General features: G+C 39.7%; 1 protein-coding gene across 4 annotated transcripts in view; it reads right to left on the bottom strand.

Moving 5' to 3' along the window:
• Positions 1-859: 859 nt before the first annotated feature.
• Positions 860-24,857, bottom strand: part of Setbp1 (SET binding protein 1) — a 364,342-nt gene continuing 340,344 nt past the window's right edge. For all 4 annotated transcript variants that reach the window (XM_078030097.1, XM_040273487.2, XM_040273489.2 and 1 more), the window contains one exon: positions 860-6,326. In XM_078030097.1, the coding sequence (XP_077886223.1) occupies positions 5,719-6,326 (608 nt within the window). In that variant the 3' untranslated portion in view covers positions 860-5,718. The remainder of the gene's footprint in view (positions 6,327-24,857) is intronic.

Here is a 24,857-nt window from a genome sequence, read left to right on the forward strand (position 1 = left end):
TGCTGTGGGCGCCACAAATACTGAATGTCATGTTAAATGTGACAGTGGGTGTGACTGACGGTTGGGGTGGGGAGCTGCTTATAACATTTGTTACCTATCTTAGATTTTGAAAGAGGCACGTCAGAAGACAAAAGAAAAAAAAAAGGGAAAAAACCCATAAATATATGTGCCTTCACCTACATAGTAGAATGTAAAAATTATACTTTAATATACCTATAAATATGAACTCAGACTTGGAATAGAAAAAGGTGGAAAAGAAAAAAGAGAAATGGAGGGATCTACACTGTTTCCAAGACTCCATAACCTTTTAACCTTCATTACGTTCTGCTTAGAACTGTAGTTCATTTTTCAAATGCACATCGTATAACTTCCTCCAAAGGAAGGATCCTAAGTGTTAGGTTCTGGGTAGGCGATCAGTAACTATGGTTTAAAAGGTAGATCTTCCTTTTCATGGTTCCAGTAAAACTTGAAGCCAAGCCAAGGACCTATTATTCAGCTATCTGCCATTCTGGGATACTTTGAGAACATCCATAATGTTCTTCTAAAAATTTAGAATAAGATGGATCTCCAATTTCCTATAGCATCCTATGACAGCTTTTAGCAGGAGTCTGACAGTTGTGTGATCCGTCCCTGGCTTGATGTTCAGGTAGTGAAATATTCTCCCAATAGAAACCCAGCAAGCAGACTCAGATCTTGCCTACAACATATCTCCCAGCAGCAGACAAAAGAGAGAAGTTCAGTTAGATTTTTGTCAATGATTCTGTAGCCAGTTGGTGTGAGCAAAGACCCCCAAATACTATTAGACTCCTTACTGATGTGAACCAGATGGAAAATAAAACAAAAGAATTCACAACTCATGTTAGACTGAATTGAATGTCTTTAATTTCACACAATGAATAACATATGAATAGGATTAACTTTTTTTTTTTTTTAATAGTTAAGTGCTCTATACTGTGCTAACCTGATCTGGTAGCGAAAAAGACTGAGCTTTCTTTTAGAAAAAAATGTTTAAAACCCAACATCTAAGACCATGGAGGAGCATGACAGTAAAGCATGCCAGATGTATCTACGCCTCAAATAACAGCAAGTCCATGTTCATTTTAAATGTACAAAAATGCTTTATGAATAAAAACTGTTACAAAAGAACATTTCAAACAATGTACAATTTTTCTTGCCTCTATATTCAATAAAATACAAATACATTTTTGTTCTAAAATATGTTTACATACAATCAAAGTAGAACATGCAAATTACACTTTAAAAAAGGCTTTTAAAAACCACTTATGAATACAAACTAAAAATTAGCCAGCACGACTTGTAAGACAATCTTGTGCCCCATTTTTTTCTTTTGAAATATATATGTACATATTTAACACATCATGTGCATTTATTATTATTTAAGAAATAGATTTTTTTTAAAAAAAAGGAAGAAAAAAGAAAGACACCAGCGTAGGGTGGAGCTACCTTTCGAAGTTGACCAGTTGGCAGCTCTGTTCAATTTTCCCCCCTTTAGTGTTTATTATACCTGGGCAAGTGGGCAATAGGTATCCAGGAAGTTTCTTCCTTGGTTGATATGTGCTTCTAAGACTGTTCCCCAAATGACTGTGTCCAAAAGGGAAGGTAGACTCGCCAGTGGGGTGAACTCTCCAAGAAACAAGAGGCAGAGGAAGCCTTGTATTGTGGAAAGAAACTTTTTAAGAAACACCAAGAAAATGCTACGGTATATTACAGTTTGAGTTGCTAGGCACTGTGATGACATTATCTGTAAGCTCTGGCATTTGGACCATTGTGATACGATGGGGTAGTGTTAAGAAAAATGTCTATATTTATCTACTTTTACATAATGAGTAGGACTGAAAATCCTGCAACGTAACACTTAAATGGCTTTTGAGGCATTTCGGCTCCTGCCACCCCCTCTCTCTCCACGCTAAGGTTGGCATTTAAAGGCTTTGGAAATATATGTATAGACTTTAGACAGTTCCCAGGTAAATCTTCCTAGTGATAGAGAAAAAAAAATTCTCCAAAAGCTCATTATCTGAATATTGTTGGGTAATAAGCTAGGAGTGGGATTTTCTACTTAAGTCCTAATACCAAATCCTTTATGATCTGCATGTAATACATCACCTTATTCTATAATTCTGTCACCACTTGCTTATCATATTTATAGACTCAGCACTGTGCAGAACGCAAATTCTGACTGCCACTGAGCGTGGCCTTCCGCTCCAGGCAGCGGCCAAGTTAACATGCTCCTCTTCTGCCAGCCCTTAGTCACTTTCCTTGGGCTGCCAGAGGCTGCTGAGTCCTGGTCCTGCCAAGTCACAAAGCATCCCTGCATGCTCTCCTTTCCTTTGACCTTTCTTTCTTGGGATATAGCCAGAGCTGGGCTATTTGAGGAAGTTAAACTTCAGCTCCTCTCATCTGAGATGAGGGATTGAAAAGCAAGTAGCCACCCAACCACTTACTACAGTGGATTAATGATCCATCAGCACCTTCAAGGAGGCTGCCACAGCTAGGTTTCGTTCTTTTCTCATCCCTAATTGGACTCCTGATATTATAAGTGGGTCCGTATCTGCTTGCTAAAGGAGAATACTCTAGGAAAAAAAAAAACAAGGGGGGAAAAGGGAAATCAAGGGGTTTCTCATGTTTGCAAGCATATTAACTTGGGATTTTAAAATTGACTCCCATAGATAGCCAATTTTTTCTACAAAAAAATGTTTTGTCTCTATAATACATATATGGAATTTTGTGCATCCTCAGTGACCTCTCTGAAATACAAAAATGCAGCCCCTGTAGGCAGTGTTGGAGAGTTTAAGACTTTGGCAATCTGGATCATGAGAGCTGGGTTCTCCTCCTGGCTCTGCAATCAATGAAATGGGAAACTACACTGGCCCCATGGAGAGCCTGGACAGGAAAGGAGGGGCCTAGGAAAGCTTAGAGCATAAGAAAATGGTGTACCAATGAGATGAGTCAGGTTAGTGAAAGGCAGAAGAGAAATGGGACACTGAGGGAGTCACTGGGGAGCAGAGAGAGGAAGGTATTGAAGGTGATTGGATTTGCTTCCACCTCCAAGCCACTATTTAGCATGCCTCAGCTTTGGTCCTTTGCAGTTTTCCGAACTATTCCTAGGATCTATATGTGGAGGATTTGCATGTAACTCACATGCCAACCATGAACCTGGATTCACATATAAGTTGTAACTTTGTTGTATTTCTCCTGGGATAGCTTTCATTGGTTTGGAAATTTTAATGAATCCCAAAGTTATCTGAAATTGCTCACCTGATACAGATTAATGCCAATTAAATTCTGGTCTTCCTTTAACAAGTTTAACAGGCACCAGTTTGTTCTCCACTGCAAGAGGATATAGTCTGCTTACAGACTTGGTTGGGAGACAGTACAATACATGAAGAGAGAAGGGCAAGGAAGAATGAAAGAAATCATTTTCAAATCCAACAGGAAGAGAAACCTCTTTATGGCTTAATTGGAATGAAAATGGTTGTTCTTTCATAGCAATGGTGGGGTGAGAGGGGCTAATTTAAACCTTCCTCTCTGGTGACTTTGAAACCACTCAGACATGGCTTGGGAATGACAGATTGAAAATGGCTGGTTTGATTTTGCTGTTCAACTTGTGTGAAATGCCAAAGGTCAATCCAGGTCACAAACTGAGTACCTAGGATAGTAGATTTAAAAATACAGTCCTTTAAACTTACATATTGCTAGGATTAAGTGCAACTGACCTAGTGGGTGGCAAATAACGGGAAGTCCATGGCTCAATGGTGACAGTTCAGAACAGGATGGCTCTGTATGTGATTTCAACTACCTGCTGGTACCACAACAAAGCAGTGATGTTTGTGAGCATACTAATTTGGGGATTTTAAAAATCTACTCCCATTGATAACCCATCACTTATTCTCTTATGTTCCCAACAAAGATCCATCTCTCTCTAAGGAAAATAACATTGTGTTCTGAAGTGATCATACAATTTCCAGCTGTTCCCAACTTCCTGAAAAAGAAAGTTAACTTGGAGGTAAACCAGATCTTCTAATTCCCATTATAAAATTTCATTCTCTCTCTCAGTGTCTCTCTATCTACCCTGCCAGGTATTCGATGTCTTGGGGAAGGTGAGGGGAAGAGGGAGGGAGGAAATTGGAAATACTTATTTGAAATTTCCACATCTGACTTTTAAAAACATCTACAGCAATGGGATAACTTCCTATTCATTCTGACTCTTCTTAACATGTTTAACTTGGGCTGTGGAAATGGATAATAGAGATGGAATATCTGACCACGCTAAACCAATGGCTAGAGTACAACTTGGATGAGAAATGTACAGTTGAAATTGACCATTTAAAAGACGATTTGTCACACACAGTTTGCATCCATGCAGACTGATAGATTTATAATTACATTATGTACAAAAATGTTTTAGTGTATTAAGGCAACCACAATTTGGATACTTTGTCCAAGGTGGCATGATACAATTGGAGTGGTGATACCCTTTGAACATTTTATTTTTATTTTTCTGATAAGAACACTTACTCCCATTTGCTTTTAAGAAATAATTAGCAAGAGATAATGGACTTGTTCTATTATGTTTTTGTTTTCTTTTCTCAACAACCTATGACAGCTCTGTATGAAAAAAAAAATTAGGTACCAAGGCATTGCTGGACACTTGTCTTTCTGGTGGGTCAGGGGTTTTAAGTTTTGGTGGCTCATCAGCTATTCAATTTGTATTGGGGTATTAAAACCATTTTTTTCTGCCTATTCCCACTGATATGTTTTAAGTATAAAAATAATCTGGTTGACATCTTGGTCAACATATCCTTGGCTGCTCTGAGTCACTAATTAAAAAGGCTCTATCAATACTGAGTATCTTCTTCACAATGATTGGGATTCAAAGCCAAGTTCCTTGGGACAAGGTGCCAAGGGCAAGCTTTACAACACAGGTGACAATTACCTTAGATAGATGTGTACCAAGAATAGAAGGCAGCTAGTTTAGGTACATGGAAGTACAATGGACAAAGGAAAAGCAGGAACAGACGATGCTAAAAACCAGTGTGTGAGAGACAGAGGAGGCATACAGAAGAACGTGAATGCAGGTCTAAGGTCGCCTATCACTAGATTCCACCTTCCAATCTCTCGCTTCCCTCTGAGAAACTGTATTGTTGTTAACGGAAAGATTTCAGGTCACCTGCAAATGATACTGGTGTCCCAAAGCCTAGCAGAGCTTGCAAACCCAAAGAAATAAAACCAATTAAGTGAAGTGGGTTACAACAAAGCCAGTTGACAAATGTGCAGCTTTTCTCCCCTTGGAATGTTTCCTAATTGAGGGTGTTTCCCTTTGATTTTTCCTGGCCAGCAAATGAAATTGGAATCAAGGGCGCACCTTGGAGGTGGAGGTCAGGTGGCCTTCAAAGAGCACCAGCTTCCTCCTCCCGGATGGGTCTTCTCGCCTGAAAAGGACTCAGCCACACTGAAGGGCCGCTGGACTGGGAACTGCCTTACAGCACAGACGAGCTTCTTCTGAAGGTGTCCCCCTGCCTTGCTATCCCAGGAGCTCTGGATGGCTCAACCCCGTCATCTGGCCTGATTCTGCCCGCCCGCTTCTGGAGAGAAGGGCATTGCTGTCCCTGCAGTGGGGGATCCCGCCCCCGCCCCCGCCCCGCCCACTGCACTTGCAATTCGTCAGTTCCCCAGCTGCAGGTTCAGGGGCCCACAGCCCTAGGGAAGGACATCGTTCTCGCTCCCTCGGGATTTCCTCTGCCTTTTGGCCTTGACCTCCTCTTCCTGGGGAAGGGTCTGCTGCGGTGGCGGCTGCGGCACGGGTGGCTGCGGCTTGTGTTTCCTCTTCCCGCCTCTGGGGGTCTTGGGCAGCGGCGGAGGCGGGGGCGGGGGCGGCGGCGGCGGTGGCAGTGGCGGAGGTGGCGGCGGTGGCAGGGGCGGTGCCTCTCGGGCCATGTGGATGACTGCCTCGATGGTGGCCATGATGGTGTCTTGGCTGGCGGCCGGCTCCAGCACTAGCGGGCTCAGGCTGGGCTTCTGACCCCTTTTGCTGGGCAGGTCGATGCATTTTTCCAGCACCGGCATCTGGTCCCTGGAGTCCTCATCAAACTGATTGGGCTGCTTCCGGGGACGCCCTCGCCTCTTCTTGACGAAGTTGTTGCCTGTCTTTGATTGTCTCTGCAGCCGCTTGGCCTTCAGGATCTTGTTCACGTGGTCCAGATTCTTCTTGGTGGACAGAATCTTGGTGTAGTTGCACATCTTCCGCACCTCGCACTGGATGGCTTCGATCTCTCGTCGCTTGAATCGCTTCTTCAGGGAGGAGCTTGCTGCAGGTGGGATGGAGGGTGGGAAAGAGAAAAGAAATTGAGCTCGGGTACACCCAGTCTTTGCGGGACAACTAGACAGGGACAACTAGACAACTGGTGTTTTATTTGCTTCCAAGAATTATGGAACATCCATGCTCTGGATAATATTTCATATTTTTCTTTATTTATTAAAGCTGAAAATAAGAAGAAACATTGGCTGTATGCTTGCACGTATACATAGCCTTTCTATTTTATTTCAGTCTTCCTTATTTTGTGAAATACTGTTGTTCCCATTTTGGAGATGGGGAAACAGGCTCAAGCTATTGAGCTGACCTGCCCTGAGCTTTGGCACCCATGGCAGAATCCCGGGGAAGATTATTTCCTGGAATACTCTAACTAGGATAGCATCAACACTCCCTTGGTCCCTTCCCAATATTCTGGACATGTCGAATTGCGTGGATGTCCAATTAACCAAGCCTTTCTTAACCAGTTCACCCCCTGTGAACCTCAAGGGAAACATCAGCCAGGTGTTTTTGAATCATTTACACTCCTCCTACCGAACCTTTGCCTGCAAAGAGTTCTTTTCATGTGCTGGTGGCCAGATGCGTCTTTATTTTATAAGCCTAACTTCTCAGGAAGTCCTGTAGTGCTGCCACTAAATGGCTTCAGAACTGCTTCGTTTTGAAGTTTAGACACCATAAAGTGTGAATGGCTTCAAGACGTAGGCGGCCTTTTGCCCTTTAGATCATCCTTTGTCCTGTGGCGCTCATGAGCAGGCACATGTGTACCCATCTGTGTGTGAGAAGACACACACACACACACACACACACACACACACACACAGGCACACTGCCTCTCATACTGGCCACTCCCTCTCACTGTCTGTGAACTTATAAATGTGCCCACGCTAAATTCTATGCTAAATATCCATCTTTACCCTAAATATCCAGTCTCAAAGAAGCCCACTTAAAAGACCCAGGTGTAGAGGGGAACATATTTAATTTTAGCATCTTGGTTTGTTGTGTTGTACCCTCACTTTTTTTTCCTTTCATTTATTTAGTAGAGAAACAATAAATCTCTTAAAGGAGAAAAGGAGAAAAATGCTTAAAACATGGATGCCATGCCACTTATTCTTGTGTACTCCTACTTCTTTCTTTTCCTTGTTGCCCCATTTCTCCCTCATGCTGTGGCCATCACACATCTCCAGGAGGGTTTTATTTGAAGTTATTTATGCCACTAGCTTCATGGAGTGGGAAGCGCCGAGTTCCATAGGCCAGGTCAAAATGCTACTGTTTTTGGCCAAAGGTCAGCAAGACTGACTGAGCAATGAATAACTACTGAGAAATCTCTAAAACAAGTTACAAAGATCAGTACAGAACAAAGCCAGAGCCAGCTTCTGACTATAAAAATAAAACTTTTGTAGTTAGTCTTGCAAGAAGAAAAGGTTGCTCAATTATGAGTTCTCAGAGGCAGGGACAGATTCTTGTCTGGCTTTATGTCTCTTACAGGGCCTAGCATGGTGCCTTGTACATGGACAGGATTTGAAATTTGTTTCTGTGCTAAAAAGTCAGAATCATTATTGCTACTTTATTGTCACATCCTGTAAAACAGTTTTAGTTTGGATTTTAAAAGCCACTATTGCAAATACAGTGATGCTAAGAGTTAGCAGCCCTCTGTGTTAGAGAAAGTGCTGTGCCTCGTCCACATAGTAAATGAAAACTAATCAGAAATAATCCACAAAATTTCTGGCATTATTTCAAATGCAGGATCCATTTGTAGTTTTCCCTCTCTTTAGTTTATATCATCCGCCAAGGAAGAAAATGCTATGCGATATATAATACAGAGTGCTAAGTAGAAAGTAAATAATTCTGCTGACATATAATGGAGCATCCAAGTATAACATAAATCAATTCACTGGCACTGAGTGAAGTTTGATTGAAACACTCATGAGCTGGAGGTCATTTGGGAGCAAATATAACCAATGAATTATCCCTCTAAGCATTTTCTTTTTAAGTGACAAGCCAAATAAATAAATAACTAAATAACCCAGAAACTAAAAATTAAAAAGCAAACAAAAAACCAATATATAATCTCATATTCAAAATTTTTTTGTTTACTGCATAACTTTTAGTTAAGTCTTTGCATTACAAAATGGTTATGAGCCAGGTGCAGTAGTGCACACCTGTAATCACAGTGGCTTGCTTATAATCCCAAAGGTTCAGGCTGAGCTAAGAGGATCTCAAGTTCAGAGCCAGCCTAAGAAACTTGGTGAGACCCTAAGCAACTCAGTGAGACCCTGTCTCTAAATAAAATACATAAAAGGGCTAAGGATGTGGCTCAGTGGTTAAGCAACCTTGGGTTCAAGCCCTTGTACCCCAAAAAAATGATTATGAAAAAAATTCTCATAGCATAAACCCACCAAAGAGGACTGAAAATAACATGACCAACTTCTTTGCATCTCCCATTCACAATTAATGGATGCTATTGTTTTGTCCTATCAGCTTTTTTTTTTCTTTAAAGAATTATAGATTGAGCTAAGTCATTTCTGCCCTCTCTATTCCATTCCCTTCCCTTTACATGGCTGTATTTTTACTTTTGTTGAATATATGTGGATCCAAACTGATAAAAATTAAGTCTGTACACTATCCAACATTGGGAATGATGTAAAAAACTGGAAATTCTTGCAGATTGCTGGTGGGAGTGTAAATTGGGTATAATCACTTTGGACAGTGATGGGGCAATATTTAGAGTTAAAAATGTCTAGTTCAAAGCCCCAGCAAATCCACATCAAGACTGCCTCCTCCTTTACTCATCTGTAACAGTAGGCAAAAGGCATAAAAGCACATCCTTTGAAGATCAGTATATGTTACAGAAGAACAAAAATAAATGTTAACTAAAAGGTAATGAATAAATTGTGATACTTTTAAACAAAGGAATTTTATACATATCTTAAAATAAAAGACTACATATAAATATGGCAACACAAATAAATTTAAAGAGTTGAGTAAAAAAACAAATTGCAAAAATATTTGTAAGTATACCAGTGTTGTGAATTTAAAAACAAACAAATCATTTGAATTCTTATTTCATCTTCAGTATTCAATTATGGAGGTTTAGAGTGACCACTGTGAGAAAGATTGGCTGGGAATCAAGCCTTGATAAAGGAGATTTTAATATCTGCTTTCCTTCAAAGTTACCTCATAGAACTTAACTTATCCTCTAGAACATTCTAGAACATTCCAGAATTTTCTGGAATAGTGGAAATATTCTTTATTCACACTGTTATCTACAGTAGCCACTAGCCCCATGTGGCTATTGAGCACTTAAAATGTGGTGAGTGTGACCAGATAATCTGAACTTTTAATTTTAATAGCTCTGTGTGACTAGTGACTACTGTACTGGAAAGTCCAGTTCTAGACCAAGTTACTTCAAAATATAGAGGACACACAGGGATTTAGTCAATAAAATGCAGATTGTGGGAAAGGAGGCAAACAACCTGGTGTTTTCAAGAAATAAATTTCAGGGTGAGTGGAGGGAGAAACTATAAATTAAAAAGAGAATTCAGAGATAAGATAAGATGACCTTACTTGGATGCCAATTCAAACAAACTATTAAAAAAGATCATGAAACAACTCCAAATTTGAACACTGCCTGGATATTTCATGGTGTAATACTTGTTAACTTTTTAATGGTGGTCATTGCATTGTGATCATCTCTGTTTCTTTAGCAACTATATTTTAGAATGTATACTAAAATATTTATAGGTGAAGTCACAATACCATCTGAAATTGGCTTCAAAATAAGAAAAAGGAGGTAGATGGGCATATTGATGAAACATGATTGATCATGAGTAGATATTGTTGAAGCTGAGCAATGAGTATATGAGGTTTGTTAATGCTATTCTGCCTACTTTTGTATATGCATGACATTTTTTTCCATAATACAAGCCTAAAATTATGACTAAGTGGAAGAAAAAGAGATTTTCTTGATATCTAAGACTGGTAGGAGCTCTGTTTTTCACCCTCTCGGGGTTCTACTCACTTAGGTAATTCCAGGAGGTTAAGAGATGTGATGTGTTCAATAAGGGACATATGTCTGCTACTTCCCTAGAAAATTCTGGCTGGTTGCTGCCTTCCTGGTTTAATGGTACAGGAGAAACAATTCGTTCTCTGTGTTTTATGCTTTGACCAACTGCATCAGCATACATCGTGAGCTAACTCATCACCATCAAGAGCATCAGGTGTTACAGCTTAGAATCCCTCTTTCTTTAGTACATAATGATCTCTGGGATTTTTCACATCTACTAGGCACCTGAATTTTATTTTCTCTTTATGCTTATTACCAAAACTTTCAGTTCAGATTAGTTATCCCTGTGTGTGAACAACAGCAGAATGCAGTGTAGTAGAAATGACTTTGCACAGGGGGACCTGGAAATCACAGTGAACTAGGATGGAACCCTTTATCCCCTCTGGGTCTCTCTTCATCTGTTATATTGAATGAGTGGACTATAGGCTCCATGTTCCCTTCTGGATGTAGCTCCACATTTCCTTCTGGATGTAGAGATTTCTATAATCGTCTCCTATATTCAGTATCATTTGCCTTCCTGCAATGGTGGTGGGGTGGTGCTTTCTAAAACATTTATTTCATGCAATAATTTTGAAATCCTAGTGTCGGGGGAGGAGGACTTTGGACTTGGCAGGGCTGGATGTTCACAAATCTTTCTCCTTATTGCTTATGATTTCACTGTCTCTCTAAATGTTTACAGATTTTTCTCTCTTCAAATTGTTTCATTATTGGACAGTAATTTCTGGGCTCTTGCTGCAAGATTGATTCCATATTTTGCTCTCCTTCCTATAACTGTCCTATATCTTGCCTGTTTTTTTTGTGAGTTTTAAAGAATAATTATGAGTGGCCCAGGCAAAATGCAAGTTCATTTCTTCATAACTCTGTAATACAAATGGTTTTTTAGAACCCCCAAATGACTATGCAAATGGCTGAGCTGGTTTGTTCTAGATATAGATTTCCTTTTTACTCCCATTATCAGGACTGGTCCATCAGCATTCTGTTAACTGGTCACATAATTGAAGAATGAGGTTGCAGGTACTTTTTGGACACAGACTTATAGTATAGGCATTGTGAACAAAGTCAAAGGCTGACAAGGCTTAGTTACATAGATGGTTCACAAGAAATGGGTGTTAATGTTGGTAGCCTGTATTTTGCACATGTGCAAGACACATCCTAATTTTATAAGAAAGATCTGGGTAGGTCTTGGGTGGGGGAAGTAGATTTCTTTCTAGATTCCTTAGAGGCTTCCTTGCTGTTTGAATATTCCTACAGGGAGGTGGGGAGATGTTGGGGAAGGTCAGACTACCTGGCGTTGAACTGCCTTTCAGGGTGGGTCAGGCTGGAACACCATCAGCCTCAATCTAGACCTAGAGCTGCAGTGCAAATTGCTTTGTGTGCAGATGCATGTTAGAAGGTTCTTTTCAGGCAAACACTGCATCTTTTCATTGTACTTTCAGAGTTCCCAGCAGAGGCCCATTCACATAGAGATACATGATCTGGTACATCCTACCAAGCTTGAGGGAATTCAATTGTCTTCTTGTTCTCCAATGTAAATTGTGCCTTTTTTCTTTCTTTCTTTCCTTTTTTTTTTTTTTTTTTGGTACTTTGAACTTGAATTTGACTAAATAATGGTCTTTATTCTCCTAATGCTGCTTTTTAGGAGGCAAATTGGCTTGCCATGTAAATTTTCTCCCTCCATTCCATGAATTTAAATTATTCTTCTAAGGTCCTACTCAGAGGGCTCCTGCAAGGTACAGGACATCAGAGTGGCTGCTGGTTATCAACACAAGTGCTAGTTCTGCTCTCCATATTTAAAGCATTGATTTAGAATTAAGAGTTAGCAGATGTAGGGGATTTGTCAGGACAGGGCAGTGTTTCCATTCTGTTTCTTGAAGTCATCCTTAAGTTTGAAAATGTGACCAGCTTGTTTAAAGCACAAGGGACTGCTGGACTGTTCAACCAGCTCCCTCTGAGGGATGTGCTATGGGAGAGCATCCTCCCTCAGCTGCAATGGCTTGAGGACCTTGGCCATTATTCTGCTCCTACTTCACATTTTTCCCAGGACAAGGTATGGGATGAAGGTGGCAGTTTGGATGATATAGAGAAGAAGCAGTAGGTGTGAGCATGTTCATGATATGAGTTCCAAAGTAGGAAAGGACACCCAGTAGGAAGTGCTCTTGGGAGCCTCCCCAGTTCTGCTGGGAGGCATTAGTGGGGTTAGGAATTGAGAAATTTGCCATGTGCTCTGCCACCTGTGCTATTTAGCCCTCTGCTCAGTTACTCTCTGCCTCAGAGCCTCCCAAGTGGGGTACACATTCCCCCAAGAGGAAGCCAGATTATTCAGTCAGCTGACTGAAGGAAGAACACATTAGTAATTTATATTTGTTTATAGTTTATCAAAAAATAAAAACTAAATTAAGTATTCTAATGCTTTACAAATTTTTTTGTAGTTATGGGTGGATAGAATGCTTTTATTTTAGTTGTTTATTTTTATGTGATGTTAAAGAGCCAACTCAGTGCCTCACAAATGCTAGGCAAGTGCTCTGCCAGTGAGCTTCAGCCTCAGCCCTCTAATGCCTTATATATGGAACAACAATGATGTCTTTATTTGGCCAGCACATCAGATGATGGGTCACCTGTCACTTAGGCAAGAGGCTTCCGAGAGAGAAGGTAGAGAGGCTACATGAATTCCAGGGGTTTGTGGGGCATCTCATCAGTTTGTTACTTTCTGAGCATTTTCAATGTCCTATATTCTAAATGGTATAGCAGGTAAGCCTACATGATTAATTTTAGAAAAATTACACACATCTATCTATCTATCTATCTATCTATCTATCTATCTATCTATCTATCTATATATACACACACACATACATTTATAGTTAGATAGATACACAGGGGTGCTAGGGATTGAACCCAGGGCCTTGAGCATATTAGGAAAGCACTCTTATCACTGACCTATATCATTAACTCTGAAAACAAGACTTTTAAATTAAAAAGGTGTTCTAAATGTTCTCACCTTTTCATGCTGTCTATGGGCTGTCAGTAATGTTATCTATCAGTTATTAAAACACAAACAAAAACACTTAATGCCCTTTTAGGGTAAGTGGGCCAGAAAAAAAAACCTCATACTATGGTAAAGAGCATTTCTGGTAATTGGGAATTTTTCCATTGTTTGGCGATTTTGTTGCTGAAACAGATATATTACAACTTACAAAATCCCTTAAATCTGCAAATTTAAAGATCTTATAAATAGAGCTAACTTCCAAATGAAGACTTTCAGAGATTAGGACTCATTAAAAAAATGCAGTGCCGTCTGATTTGCAAGACCATCTAATTGTTAATAAGGAAGATGGTTAGCCAAGCTTCTACAAGAACCTTGCTTAACTGAGGGATGAGATTAAAAAAAATAATAGTGTTATGATTTCAACACAGTTACACTGTTTCTTTTTTATATCCATGTAAAATACCTTTTGGACTTATAATATATTCTAACAAATACTGAAACAAACTGAATTCAGTATCAGACCTACCAATTACTGTATAAAAAGTATTTAAAAAGAACCCCCAAAATTAAATACACCAACTCAATTTCTTGGCCCTCCTTAAAACATTATTAAATTATTACAATTATTATAAAATTTTGAAGGTAGCAAAATATTTATGTTCTATTCTTAACAGTAAATGGAGTGAAGTTAAAATCATTTTAAGAATATATTTTATTTCAGGTTTATCTCATTCTTTTCAAGTTTAAGTTTTACAAAAAGGAAGTAGCTATAAGTTAATCATACAGTTACTTTGAAAATTCTTTTCTCTGTGTGCTTGGGTTAATTAGTTTCCTATTATAAAATGTTGGGTATTCTCATATATTTTATTTATTTAACTAAAAAGAAAGTTTTAGAAGCACTGGTTACATGCCCAAAATTATTCAAGAAAATTATTCAGTAAAAATGAATAGGTTTACCTTTTTAATTAAATAAATAAAATATATGAGAATACCCAACATTTTATAATAAGAAACCAATTAACTCAATTCACAATAGCTAGACCATGGAACCAACTAAGGTGTCCCCCAATAGATGAATGGATAAAGAACATGTGGTATATAAAATCAACGGAATATTACTCAGCTTTAAAGAAGAGTGAAATTATGGCATTTGCCAGTAAATGGTTGGAGTTGGCAAATATCATGCTAAGCGAAATAAGCTAAAATCCCACAAAACCAAAGGCTGAATGTTTTCTCTAATATGTGGATGCTAATTCACAATAAGGCAGGGGGCACTAGGAAAGAATAGCGTTACCTTAGATTAGGTAGAGGGAAGTGATGGGAGGAGAGGGGAGGGTATGTGGGGATAGGAAAGATAGTAGAATGAAACAGACTTTATTACTGTTGTATATATGTGACTGCATGATCAATATGATTCTGCAACATATATACCCAGAAAAATGAGAAATTATATCCCATCTATGTATGATATATCAAAGTACATAAAAGCGTTCTACTGTCATGTATAACTAATTAAAGCAAATAAAAAATTAAATCCCCCCCAAGGTGAATAGGAATAAAAAATAAAGTTTAAGTTTTAAAAACGATTGCATACATTCTAAGTATATATATTTAAATGGAGTGACTATTCAAAATTATGTTATTGATCTCATTACAGGATCAAAAAATTTAGAGACCACTGCCTTAAAAATTGTTCTTTCTTTTCTTTAACTTCCTGAAGAATTCATTCATTAGACTTAGCATTTGATCCCAGAGGATTTCAGCTTTCTATGTGCTCATGACTAAGAAGAGTTAATGCTTCTTAAAGACAGACAGACATGTGTTGTTCTGTCCCGAAGCTCCTGGCACATGGTAGATGCCTGATTAATATTTCCTGTAGATTGTTCAGATTTTGAACTCCTAAAGAACAAGCCTGGGTACCATGAATCCTGACATTCCCTAGAGCATTATGAATTGAATTGCAGGTGATTCTGTGGCCCTCATAAGAGTGGCCTACCCGAGAATGCTTCTACAGTGAGATTGATTCTGATATTCTTCATGTAGTTAGGGAAGTCTCTAGTCCTACTCCCTGGTTTTTCAAAGTCCTTGACTTCTCATGAGCCTGGGGTTGGACAAGTCATCTGTGGCTTTGGACAAGTAAAAACAGCAGTGATTCATTCACTTGGGAGAGAGTCTGAGCCGAGTAAGGAACATTACTAGGTTGCTCAAGGAACCACTATCAAAAGCAAATGGATTTTGGCAGGCCCAGAGATCAGAGAACAATCAAAACAGGAGATCCCTAAAAGCTGCATGGTGCTTATTCACCAGTGCACTGTTCATGTTGGGATCACCCAGGAAGGGACAACTGAAGAGTCTTTTAAGTGTGGGAGCTTCTCTGGGGGTGATCTATTAAACTTTATTTAGGGAGTTAATTGAAAGGTGTGGCACTGGTAAACTGAGGAAGATGAAGGCCATTTAGCCCTACTCTGTTCCAGTGGATCTCAGCCTTTGTTTGTTGCAATGTGGATCAAGCCCCAGCACACTGAGTAGACAACATGGGGGTGGGGGGTGCTGGATAGATATGGAGTGAACGCCAACATGCTTAAGCTACATCTGCTAAGTCTCACAGCATGCCAGTTGGCCCCACAGTGGGGGTGGGCGCACCCTCTCAAAGGGCTCTTTATATTTCTTTTTTTCTGTCCTCTCAAATCTGGTGTCGCTTTATCGTTAACCATAAATATCATCCTTTTATAATCTTCTACTACACATGCCTGTTTTTACCTGATGGAGAAGGATCATTTTTCTTTTAAATTTCATGGGGAAAAAAAAATTGCAGGGAAGAACAAAGAAACATACCAACACGAACTCAGAACAATTTCTACATTTTCAATATATAGGCTCAGATGAAATCAATCTTTGTTGCGCATGCTACAACTTAAAGAATTACATGAAACAGTAGACACCCATGGCTCTGTTTTTCTTCTTGTTCTTAATAACTGCTTTTGCTTATGTGATATTCAGGCTCGTTGTTGGGAACATGAGAGAAAACATATCGACTAGGACATGAGAAGAACGAGTTTCTAGTTTGAACTTGTTATAATTCTCCAGACAAATCTCTTAATTTCGTGGAAGGAGCCTTACTTCTGAATAAATATGATGTGTAAAAACTCATATACTTCCAAGACTTCTCTGTTCTCGGTACGACATCCTCAAATCCTTCATCTGTGTTTCCTTCACCTATGTGAATTCTAGATGATCACCATCCTCTAGAGGTTTTATCATCTGTCAAAGCTCATGTAAAATTTTGGTGCTCAGAATTGAACTCATTTACCAAGCATGAAGTGTTTAGTACAGAAAAACTAGGTTAATTAATTTCAGTGAGCAAAAGGAAGAGCATTTATATTAATAAAGTCCACATTTAAAAATATCTTAAGTTTTTTTTTTTTTAATAACATCATACTATTGGCTCATATAAGGTGGAGATTCACTTAGTTCCCTTAATGCTTGCATATAAACTGTGACCAAACCTGGCCATTGCTACACAGAATTGGTTTTTCAGCTTAAATGCAAGCCTCCATTGAAATCTGCAAAGTTTAATTTTATTGATCTTAGTCCAGTGCTCTGGTCTGTTGCAAAAGTTTTAAATTTAAATTTTATTTTCTCAGGTTGTTAGGGATGTTTTTCAAAGGGTTTCAATACTCTTAAAGTTAATGACTGTCCCTTCCAACTCCTCTAAGCTGATTCAAGAGACTCAAAATCAGGCCATGTTTTTCCTTTTTATTGAAGACTCTTAAGAAAAATGGCAATTTAAACAATCAGGTATTCTTGTACTTTTCATAAAAACAATTATACCCATTGCCTTTGACTTTCCCATATTGTTGTATTTGTCTGCTTAGTGGATGATGGATGTACCCCAGAAACAATAACTTTGCATTGCCTACAGGTGTGTGCCCAATTCTATTATTTCTGTCAGTGATAGAGAGGATATTACATCTCATGTCAGAAAGGGAGAAAAGTCTTGCATTTTTCTTTTATCCAGAGGCAACACTCCTGCCCTAGTAAGAAAAATAATAATAAAAAAGGACACAAAACAAAATAATACTCATTGTGGTTCTGGTTCTTCCAAATTCTTTCTGGGATTCAGTTTATAATTCAGTCTTACAGCTTTTGATTAATACCTTACATCCAGAGACATCCTGCCCATTCTTCAAAACTCCACTTAAGTCCTCTTCCTAAGAGCTATTCATGTCCCCCCCTCCCCATTTCCACGCTCATCTTTCTGCTCGCTCTACATTGCTGGTATCGCTCTAATTGCATTGCACTTAGTCTATCCTGTATTAAAATGATGGGATGAATCTATATTTATCTCTCTCCTTGAACTGTGTTTTCCTAAGGGGCCAGGACCATGTCTTAGCCATTCAAGGAACAAATATTGATGAAGCCCCTCATTGTCCCAGGCTCTGTGTGAGGCAGGGAATTCTGTGACTGTCTCCCCATGAACAGAACAGAGCTGACTTCCTTGTCCTGAAATCAATCTGTGTGACTTGACCTAAGAGTCAGTGTGGGACATGAAAGGGTTTTTTGAAAAAGATCCAAATCATGGTAAATTAAATTAGGTCCTCACATATTTCAGCTGTTTCCTGCTTTCCTTGGAGCACCATTAACTATTTGGACTCTCTAAGGCCTGACCAAAAATACTGTGAAATATAGATGGGTAGCCAAACTCCTCCATGGGACAAATGGAATTTCAGTGACAAGAACACAGACAAAAATGGGCATGACATACATCTATAATCCTAGTGACTTGAGAGAGGCCGAGGCAGTAAGATTGCAAGTTCAAGGCCAGACTGCCTCAATAAATAAATACATACATACAAACACACATACAAACATACATACATAAATACATAAATAAATAGAACTGTGGATGTAGTGCAATGGTAAGGCACCATTGAGGAAAAAAAAAAAGATGGAAACAAGTTTGGAACTTATTATGAGCTACTAAAAAAATCAGCAGGAACATTTTGAAACCACAGATTGATTGAAACTATGGGTCCCTAGAAAGGAACACGTAAACATATGTTAGTTATCTAACCTCCAAAACTCTCTCACATACACACACACACTCACAAAAAAGTGTGTATTAGTGTGTATATATATTTGTTTACATATATAACCACAACCAGATAGATAAATAGATATGGATGTAAAAAAAATTAATGTGCCTTTTTATAAAAAAAAATAGACTTTATGTTTTAGAGCTGTTTTAGGTTCTGAGAAAAACTGGGCAGAAGGTACAGAGATTTCCTGTGCAGTCCCTTGCCCCCAAACATCCATAGCCTGTATCATGAATGGTTTTTCACTGCTAAACCTTTGGATCTGAATTATAATGGTTTTATTGTGGTAAGGGGTCATATGCTGTCTTGGCAAATATATTTATATTCATGTTCAGAGCACTATACCAGTAGCTTTTGGAAAAAAAAATTATTGCTTTAACTTTTTCCTTTTTTATTTTTTCCCCCAATATAAGCTTGGGCAGACTCAATGCAGCAAATACTTTTCCCTCAATTTAAGATTTGACAATTTGAAAGGAAAAAGCTCATTCATCATGTTTCCCTTTTAGAGACTATAAATTATTGGCTCCTATACCATGTGGCTCAGATTCTAGGAAAAGTTAGTGTAAACAAACCCAAGTTACGATGCGTGGAGTAAGAGAGTGAGTCATAAACAAAACACAGACATATGCTCTCATATAAATAAGGGCCTGGATCATCAGCTTCCAAAGTCTGCTTCCCATTAATTACACAACAAAATGAACTTTCCATATGTAAAACCCAAATCACTTCACTCTGGCAACTTGCATGAGACAAAGACCAGGATTGTGGGCATTTAGGCACAAACAAAACTGGATTTCAAAATAAGGAAAGTCCTCTCAAAACATCTTCAGGCACTGGAGGACTCAAAGATCCTTTGAAAGGGTACTTCTGAGCCACAAAACTATACCCAACCCCCAACCCCAACCCCATCGCCACCAGGGAGGCTGATCTGGATCCCCTGCTGGACTGATGGGGAATAGCAGGCAGGCTTTCTCTCTTTTGTTCTGAGTTCTGTCCTCTTTCTGGGATCCAGACCCAAAGAGTATTCACACATTTTGCTGAGAGCATCACACAGTTTAAGTTCAGTACTTTCTCTCTGTCTTTTAAACTCTATGTTGCTATTAGACATTCTTGTTTCCTGATTGTCATAGGAAAGACATCTGATACCTCTTAGTTGAAAGAGGCATCATGAAAACATAATTCCTGGACAAGACGAATTCTTCAATCATTGAGAAACTCTAAGAGAGGTAGGAAGCCTCTGACCTGTTTCCTTGCATCTCCTTTTTCCAAAGTAGACTTCATAAAACAGAAGAAGAGACTTAGTTCAAAGGATACTAAAAGAAGAGGTAAACTCTAGGCATCTTGGGTGGGGGAGAAGGGAGAAAAATGGCCCTTTCTCTTTGCTAGTGGAGATGGGTGGTTTTCATTCAATTACTCAATGATTATTTCCGTCACATTCATGCTTTATACCATTTCTTAGAACATATAAGGTGAATGGGATGCATCCTACATGCCCTCAAATGAAACTAAAGAAAAAGAGAAGGAACTATCATTTTTGGAGGACTTACAATGCAGCCTGTAGTGTTTCACATGTGATAACAACCACTCGAGGACCTCTGCATCCCTGTTGTACCTAGATGATCACAGACACCTCAGAGGTTAAGTCATTTCCCCAAGGGCACATACCTTTGAAGCCACCAACTCCACAATTCAAGCAAGGGCTACCCTGTTTCAAAGCTAGTTGCATATTTTATAGGAAAGAGGCTGAAGAAAGGGAGCTAGATAAAGAGTGAGCATACCAGGGGTACCCTTGTTTCTCTACTGACAGCACCAAAGAGCCAAAGCTCTCTCAATTTCACAATCTCAAAGGACTTTCCCAACCCCCCAAATTCTATAACTGAATAACAGGAAGCATTACTACAGATCACACATGCTATTCCTACTAGACTAAGTAAGTGCTCCGACTCAATGTTTGATCCAGGTCAAATGCCTTTGGTGACTCCCTATAGGGAGCATAGTCAATAGAGCTAGCTCATGATGAATATGCCATTACTCCCAAATCTGAAGGACATCCCAAATCAAAAACATTTCTGGGTCCAAGCATTTTAAATAGGGGAGGGTCAATCAGCCTACTGAGGGAAGTGGGTCAGGATGAGAACCTAGTCCACTGTGGTGATGGAGGAAGGATGTGAGAAAGCTAAGAGAGTACATCCCCTCTAATGGGAAAACGTTATTTCACTCCAGCCATTTGTTGTCAGATAAGATTCTGAGTTCAAAAATGCCAAAATCTCTGTTTCAAAAAGCCAGAAATCTTGATTATTATGTAAATCTTGTGATATTTACAGCTGCTAATTAATTTTTAAAATTATAATCCTCGGCAGGACAATCAAAATGCCACTGTAGACCGATATTGGCTCATGGCCATCATTTTGCTCTATCACTACCCATCAGGGATGGCCACCAGGCTTTAGTCTAGAATTTCAGACTTTGTGTCTGAACCCAAATTGCTCTTCAGCCTCATTTGCCACAATTTCCCCACAGATAGGACTAAAAACCGATACAAAACAGGTGAAAACTAAGCTATGTCAGAAATGTGGTAGACCGGTCCTTCGGGCTTCTGTCTGCTTATCTAGTTCAGCCCATTCTTAGCCGTCCATCTTCATTCCTTTCTTCCCAGGTCATCTTGCTGTCTCAGAACTCCCCTAATTGGAAATTAATGACCAATAAATGGCTGAATGGTAGCTGTCAGTATGTCCGCTTGTTACTCAATATATTCATTTAAAACTATGACTTGGTCATCTCACGCTCTGGAGCCAGGTCTTTTCAAGGGAGTGAAAGCATCCCCAGAGGGAAGGGCTGATCTTATACCTACATATGTCACTCGGGATTGAGGGCAGCGGGACAGGTGCTTTAAGAATTGACAATCGATAACAAAAATATTTGGAAACAGATATTTAACGGTTTGCATACTTAACCATGTTGGAGTAAGATGAGCTAAATGTAGTAACTAAAATCCCTAAGAATAGGCAGCTTGGCCTAGGTCCTGTGATAAGGACATATGGACAGGGAGTGAGGACATAGAGGATGCTATGATCTGACTCATAATGTGACAAAATTATGACTTCACATGATTAAATCCTGACATGCTGTGACTTAATATTTGACATGAGCAGGGCCCTTAAGTTTTGAGTATGTGATGGGAGTTTTCACACCTTCATTTCTTTCATATTCCTGCTTAAAAGGCAGACTTTATTCTCCCCCTTTCACTGATGAGGAAAGAGGGACTGAGAAAGTCTCCCTAAGACTCAGGGGCTTATTTAGGAAATACTGGGCATCAGAACGCCAGGATGACCCTGATCCTGAGTTGCAAACCCGTTTTCTACTCTCCCATGCTGTGGTGGCTGAAAGAGCCCGTGTTTCTAATCCCTGATCAAGTAATATTTGTAACCTCTCTGGGCTTGATTTTCTCATCGGCAACGTGAGGTGGTTGGCAAAGCTCCCTTCTAGTCTATTCCAGGCCAGTCTTGTTTAGTCTACTCCAGTGGAAGCAACAGAAGGAGGCCCCCAGGGAAGATGGGCTAGGATTACTCCAGCACCTCCCAGGGGTAGGAGGGAGGGCAGAAGGGTAAGTGATCTCGTCTGTCTGTCTGTCTGTCTGTCTCTCTCTGGGTATGACAGTCTCATAATCTTTTCTCTGGTCTCTCCTTGCCTCCTTTCTCCCCGAGCCTCTTGCTGACTGTCTGCTCTTAGACTTGACTGCAGGCTGCCTGGACCACTCAAGATCATACTTAATGACAGTCATTACACAGTTCTTCCACAATGCCTGAGGCGACTTCTCCAGCAATGAGCAGGAAAGACTTTGCCTCAGTCTCAACAGCTGGGCTCAGCCTACCAACTTCACTGGAACCAAGAAGTTTTTCAAAAACTCTCCCATTAATTACAGGAAACCCAAAGCGCGGTGCCCCTTCTCATTAACATAGCTGCTTTCAGTTGCCACTAAATTATCTCGCCACCATTAAACCAACAATTTAATTAGATTTCTGGAAATGGAAAGAGCCGGGGAACAAGGCAGGCACCGAACTTTCATCTCAAAACCTGATCATAAAATATGTGCGCTCTCTCCTTCTCAAGCGACATAAAATCTGCCCGTGGAAGAGCCTCTTTTCATTCTCTCCCCATTTATAAAGAAGAGCTTGAATATTTGATTTAAAACGAGTATCTTAATAGAAATCGCTTCACGTATGGGAGGTTTTCTTTTCGGCATTTCGCTGAGTGTGGTGCGCTCATTACAATAATCGCACCTGACCCCCCCTGCGACTAGGGCCTCACAGCCAGGCCTCCCACTGGGCTTCCATGGAGGTGTGAATGATACTATCACTGGGAAGAAGATAAAATGTATTATTATCATTACTCTATTTTTAAGTCTGACTGTGGCACGAGGTGGTTGGGAGCATCATCTGTATGAAGCATTCAGAGAAGATAAATTGAGTTAAACATCTCACAGACACAGCACTTTCGAACCTGTCATTAAACCTGTCTTATGAAAAAAAACGTATCTCAGTTCTGGAGAGGAAATCATTAGCTAAATTAAGTCCAGGTGTGTTTACTGAGTATGTACTATGCGCCCAGTTCTGCACAAGGTTCTTGTCACCAAAATAGGACTGTGAATTGCTCAATAGCAGCATTCTTGGGTTTTATTTCCCTTTTCTTTGCTCCTTTTGTTCTAAGGGTCTAGGATGCCCAACTCATCAAATGAGACAAAATCTGAATTGGAAGTGGTCACTGCCTAGGGAAGCCAATATTCCAGCCACTGTGGAAGACCATTACAAAATAAAATAATTCAAGTACAGCATAGGTCAATGTAATCTCCAGTCCTTCACTGAGTAGCTAGCTCATCCTGAAAATTCCATAAACCTGAGTAAAGGTGGACATCTAGTGTGTACATTCCCCAGCTCTTCTCTTTTTTTTTTAATATTTATTTTTTAGTTCTCAGAGGACACAACATCTTTGTTGGTATGTGGTGCTGATGATCGAACCCGGGCCGCACACATGCCAGGTGAGCACGCTACCACTTGAGCCACATCCCCAGCCCCTCCCCAGCTCTTCTCTGAAAAAACAAACAAACAAAAAAAAAAAAACCAACACTCTTGTATTGTACATACAATGTCTTGTGGGCTGACTCTTTACCCCAAAATAATTTTCCCTGAAGATGCTCTGGGGGATTAACCTGGGACAGGGCTGCTATTGTTGAACAAGGAGACTGGAGGGCCCTTCCTGGTTGCACCCTTGGCTAAGCATCCTGAGGATGGTTTGTTTCTGGGCATCCTGGGGATGGTTTGTTTCTGGTGCTGATATGGAAAATAAAAGGAAATCGTTGTCTCTCTACTCTAATGAATATAACATTAGAGTGACTATTGGCATCTACCAAACTGTTGTGCAGGAAGCAGTTGTTACACAATGCATTTTGATCTATATTTAATGATTATTTGCTGTTTGTCAACTCAGTGCTAGGGGTTGGGGTTTCCAAGTTGACTAAGGTATGACTGGAGAGAGGATGATTCTCCAGCCCGGTATGAAACACAGGAGTGGGCACAGGGGACACGCTGTACTATACAGTGCACCATGGTGGCACTGAGACCGTGGTACCAAATTGACCTTGGAACAGTTCTTAAAGTGAGTGTTTTAGATCAAAGACACATATATATTCTGAGATTTGAAGACCAAGCATGAATTAGCTAATCAAATGGCATGGAGGGTAAGTATAGAAGAGAAAAAATTCCAGACAGGAAGCAGATAATAACAATAACAGTAATAATATCAACAGCAATAATAACTTCTATTGGCACATGGGAAGCTACTTTTCTAAGACATTCACAAATGTTATTTCACATGTTCCCCACCACAGTCCTCTATACTGGGGGTACTTTCTCCTCATTTTATAGACATGAACATGGAAGTCTGAGATCACCAAGGTGTAGATGCAGACAATCTGAAGCACGTTCAACTGGAGCATTCCAAGGTGTGTAAGAAAAACAAGCCCAAACTTAGCAACAAGGAAAGTGAAGGGTGCATATCCTTTTACTCCACCATGACGTCTGCCTGAGGACTGTTAATTACTTAGGGAGATGTGAGTGCTTGCACTTGCTTTTTGCTACAGACTCAAAGGCCAGAACCTGTCAGTCTCTATATTAACTTGGAGGTTTTTGCCCAGGAAAATAATTTTTTTTTCTGGTAGGAAAGATGAGCATAGAGATTATGTGTTTATCACTTAGTAGGATGTTAACTGAACAACCATACTCAACATGTTTTCCCCAATGCCCCCTTTTCTCTGATGCCCATTCCTCTAATTCTGTTTTGGACCAACTTTACCAGCATGTTTTTTTCCTTGTTAAAGAGCTGCGTAAA

This window comes from Ictidomys tridecemlineatus, chromosome 13 (assembly GCF_052094955.1).
Source record: "Ictidomys tridecemlineatus isolate mIctTri1 chromosome 13, mIctTri1.hap1, whole genome shotgun sequence".
In the NCBI taxonomy this organism is placed as follows: Eukaryota; Metazoa; Chordata; class Mammalia; order Rodentia; family Sciuridae; genus Ictidomys; species Ictidomys tridecemlineatus.